Raw genomic sequence first — 4,170 nt, forward strand, 5'->3', positions numbered from 1 at the left:
GGATCCCGAGGGCAGATGCAGGATGGGGCCTGGGACCAAACACAGACGCGCATTCTAACCCGACAGCGCCTGCTCCGGGAGTCGTGAGACCCTAATGCCCATGCGATAAGGTTGGCGCCTTCATAAAGGAGCCCCTCCCCCCTTCTGCCATGGGAGGTACGGTAGGAAGCCAGCACCTGGGCCACATGAGATGTAGACAGACCCTGGCAGGTGCACCCCGGTTCTGGACTGGCACCCCGGTGTCAGCGTTGGCAGCATATGTGGGCCCCAGTCTCTGTCCTCATGAGAGCAGCCGCCGACGTAGGGGAGAGTGTGAGGTCTCGGCTACTCTGGTCGGGGCAGCCCGGGTGTCCTGAGTCTGCTCTGTCAGAGGCTCAGCTGTCCGGGAACCTCACACTGGACACCAGCCCTGGGCGTGGCGAGGAAGATGAATCGAGGACCCGGGACTGCAGCGGGAGTAGAGGTTCTGGTGATGTCGCACACGGTATCAGGGACTCCAAGTTCGGGGGTGCCAGAGCTCAGAGGTCATGTGTCAATGAGGGGCCTGAACCCCAACCCCAACACACACAAAACCTGGGAGACGTTCTTGAGACGCCAACAGACGTGCAGACCGTGACGGTGGATTTATTGGCCAGAGGTCGTGTCCACCGACCAGGGGGGTCTGTCCCGGGGGGCGCGGAGGCATCAGTGTCACCTGTTCTCGTAGTCAGGCTGACTCTGCCTCCCCCCAGGGCGCCTCTGAGGCCGGTGCACCCAGAGGACGGCACTGAGCATGCCCAGGAGCAGGGGCACCTTCAGGAAGACCAGGAGCAGGAAGTGGACGCTGCCCAGCAGGGAGCTGTGGGGGGACAGGACACAGGAGATGAGCAGCCTCCTCGGGGGAGCCCTGGTGCCCCCATTCCTCCATCCCTGTGCCCATGTCCTGTGGCCACAACAAGCACATAAACACAACCCTGGGCTGAGGACCCCAAACAAAGTCCCCTGACCCCTGCTCACCATCTCCCTGAGACCTAGCACTTGTGCATGGCAGGGCAGGGCCACTAGAATGATGTCACGGACCCAGACCCAGGTGGGACCTATCATCAGGAGTTCCACCTAAGTCCTCACATTGGGGTTCCTCCATCTGGGGTGTCCTCATCAGTAATAGGGGATGTTATGTCTGTGCAGGCACCAGTGCTTCCCGGGGAGGATGGGACTGTGTTATCCGCAGTGAGGACTTGGCACCTGCCAGCAGCCTGAGAATCATCAACCCTTCCAAGTTGGGGTGCTGCTCTCACCTCCCTCAGAGGCCTCCCTCTGACAGGTGTTGGGGTTGGGGGAACAGACAGCTGAGACCACTGACCACTGACCTGGCTTCCGCCTCCTGCCCTAGCTGGGGGGTGTCCTAGGCTCCTTTGACAGGACTTGCACTCACTGATCCCTCTGCCTGAACCCCCACTTTGCAGAAAACTGTCTGCCAGGCCCCCAACTGCTTTAGGTCCTCAGTGCAAATGTCCCCTCCCCCACCTGTCCCCAATAATCTCTTAAGAAGCTCAGCTCCCCCTCCTATTCCTGCCTGCCCCCTGCAAGCCCAGCGCCCAGTGTGGGGTTTCTGAGGGCACTCCTCCCAGCCCCCCGCTAAGGGGGTCAGAGTGGATCATTCCTGGGGTTTCCCTGGACCACACTTGCGTCAGAGCAGGGTTGTGTCTGGGGTTCCCAGCTGTACCTACAGAAGAGCACCTACTAATTAACCATTAGGATCTCCTTGGCCAGGTGTGGGATGGTAAATAAATGAGGGTCCAGGCTGAAGGGAGGCACCGACCACAGCCCCCCATCTTGTCTGGAAGTTAGTGCCCCGTGGTCTGCCCTGGATGGATGCTGTCCCCTTACCCGGGGTGCTGGCTGGGACCCAGAGTCTCTCGCCAGATCTCGGTGGTTGAGCTGGATGCTGACGGTGCCCCCTGAGAACCGGGGGTGCTTGTGGTGGCCACAGGACTGGGGGTTCTCCTGGGGGCTGAGGCAGAAGCACAAGTCAGGCCGACATCCTGCCCCCGTGCCTCCTGTCACGTCACCTGTGACTCACACCGTCAAGGTCACCGAGGCCCCTGACACACACCCCTGTGGCCACCTCTGGTTCTGTCCAGCTTCTGCTCCTGCTTCACAGAGGCCCACCAGGGCACCTGGCCAGGTGGGTCACCCTGCTCAGCAGGGGGGTCCAGAGTCTGCCGGCCCAGCCCGCCTCTCCCCTCCCCTCCCCGCCGGGACACAGGGTGACAGAGGGCAGGAGCTGACCCAAGCACAAGGGCCACCCTGGCTGATGGCTGCTGTGAGGTCACGAACAGGGTCATGCACAGGGCTCCCCAGAGATGGGACCCCAATCCCGTCCTATGTGCTGGGGTCTGCATGTAGGTGCCCCACACTCATGTGTTGATCATATAAGCTCAGCGTGGTGGTTTTCGGAGGGACAGGAAGGCATCAGGGGATGGGGTGAGGAACGAGGTGCTTAGGCCGTGAGGGTGCCCCTCATTAGTGCTTAGAGCCTTATATGAGGTCAGGGGACCCCTGGCCCCTCCCCCCAGTGATGGCACAAGTCTGCAACCCCAGAACCACCCCCCCCACTTTGCTGACCCCTGATCGGGTTCCCAGCCTCAGGAGCTGGGAGCAGGAACTTCTGTGGCTTCTGTGCTCCCGGCTGTGAGCCTCTGCCTGTCCGCTCAGCCCCCGTCAGCCCAGCCTGTGGTCCCTGGGTGCCCTCTCTGGGGCGGGGACACAGGGGGACCCAGATAGCAGGGTCTGCGCTGAGCCCAGCAGACCGGCCTCCCCTCCACCCGTGTCAGTGGGTCAGCGCCTCCCCCTCAAGCAGAAACACTGCGGTGACCTCCACGGGGGAAGGTAAGGCGGCAGGAGGCGCAGAGGCGGGTCGGTGGGCAGAGCCGAGGCCCTGACAGGGCAAAGACAGTCTGTTCCGGTCTCAGGGACTCAGGTTCTCGACAAGGAGAACATTTGCATCCGGGTGCAGGTTTGGGGCCACAAACCCCGGAGCCTGTGTTCTCATCCTCCATCTCCCGTGTCCAGGGGAGCAGTTCCAGGCACTTCTCTCGGTTCCCCTGTGTGCACAGATGCCAGAAAAGAGGGGGTGCTGGATGGTCCCCAGGGTCACAGAGGCCCACAAGAGGCCTGGGCTCCTTCTCAGCCCCCCAAGGCTACAGGAGACCCCAAGACCCTGGCTGGGAGGTTGATGCCCCAAGGATCAGTGAGGTCTCCTCAGGGCCCCGGGGCCTGGGCCACCTGGGGGTGATGGGATCCAGTGCCTCCCATAGGGACGACTGTGAGAGACCCAGGAGGAAACTCGGGGTCCTCTCAGGGTGCCAGGGCCCTGTGAGGGAGGAGGCAGCCTGTCCCCTGATCAGCGATGCCCCCACACAGCCGGGAAGCCTCAGGCCTGACACACCCATCTCACATCAACTACCTCCTTGGAAGATCCGGGGTTGGTATAAGGGTGGGGGTTAGGACTCACCTGGGGACACAGACACCTCAACCTGGAACGTGGGGTCGGGTGATAAAGGTGTGTCAACCCCACAATAGTACGTTCCTGCATCAGCCTCTGTGAGGTTCTCCACGGTCACCGTGAAGGTCAGGATGGCCGGATGGTCCCTGATGGACACGCAGCCTCTCCTCCCTCTCTCTCTGACCTGCTGGTCTCCACGATCTTTCCCCCTGATGACCAACATGAGTTTCTGCACCAGTACTTGACATGTCCTGCGAATTTGTCCTCGTAGTGACACTGCACACTCAGGGATCCGCCCACGGAGCCCGTCACCATGCGGGGGCCGCCCAGACACCAACAGCCTGGAAAACACACGCCCTCTCCTCTGTGGGTGGCCGGGCTGGGCCTGGGGTGCCGATTCCCAGGGCCCTGGTGTCTGGCGGCCCAGGCAGGAGATGGGCCTTTCCCGTGACCCAGGTGTGGGGGTTTGGGGGCTCAGAGAGAGGTGGGACAGGGAGGGGTCCATGGAGACGAGAGGGACCAGGGCTGGGGAAAACTGAGTTGCACTTGACGGTGTGTGTGTGTATGTATGTGTGTGTCTGTGAATGGTGTGTGTGCTATGTACCTTTGTCTGTCTGTGGTGTGTTGTGTGTGGGGGGCGTTTATGTGTGTGGTGAGAGATGTTATGTAGATGACGTGTGTGT

General features: G+C 61.7%; 1 protein-coding gene across 1 annotated transcript; it reads right to left on the minus strand.

Moving 5' to 3' along the window:
* Nucleotides 1–690: 690 nt before the first annotated feature.
* LOC119231625 (CMRF35-like molecule 6) lies at nt 691–3,802 on the minus strand. Its single transcript, XM_037493320.2, is given in 4 exon segments — nt 691–838; nt 1,870–1,993; nt 3,497–3,656; nt 3,659–3,802. Coding segments are annotated over 4 exon segments (576 nt in total).
* Nucleotides 3,803–4,170: the final 368 nt, after the last annotated feature.

Source organism: Talpa occidentalis, unplaced genomic scaffold (assembly GCF_014898055.3).
Source record: "Talpa occidentalis isolate TD23 unplaced genomic scaffold, MPIMG_talOcc4v2.1 talOcc4.7, whole genome shotgun sequence".
NCBI classification, from domain to species: domain Eukaryota; kingdom Metazoa; phylum Chordata; class Mammalia; order Eulipotyphla; family Talpidae; genus Talpa; species Talpa occidentalis.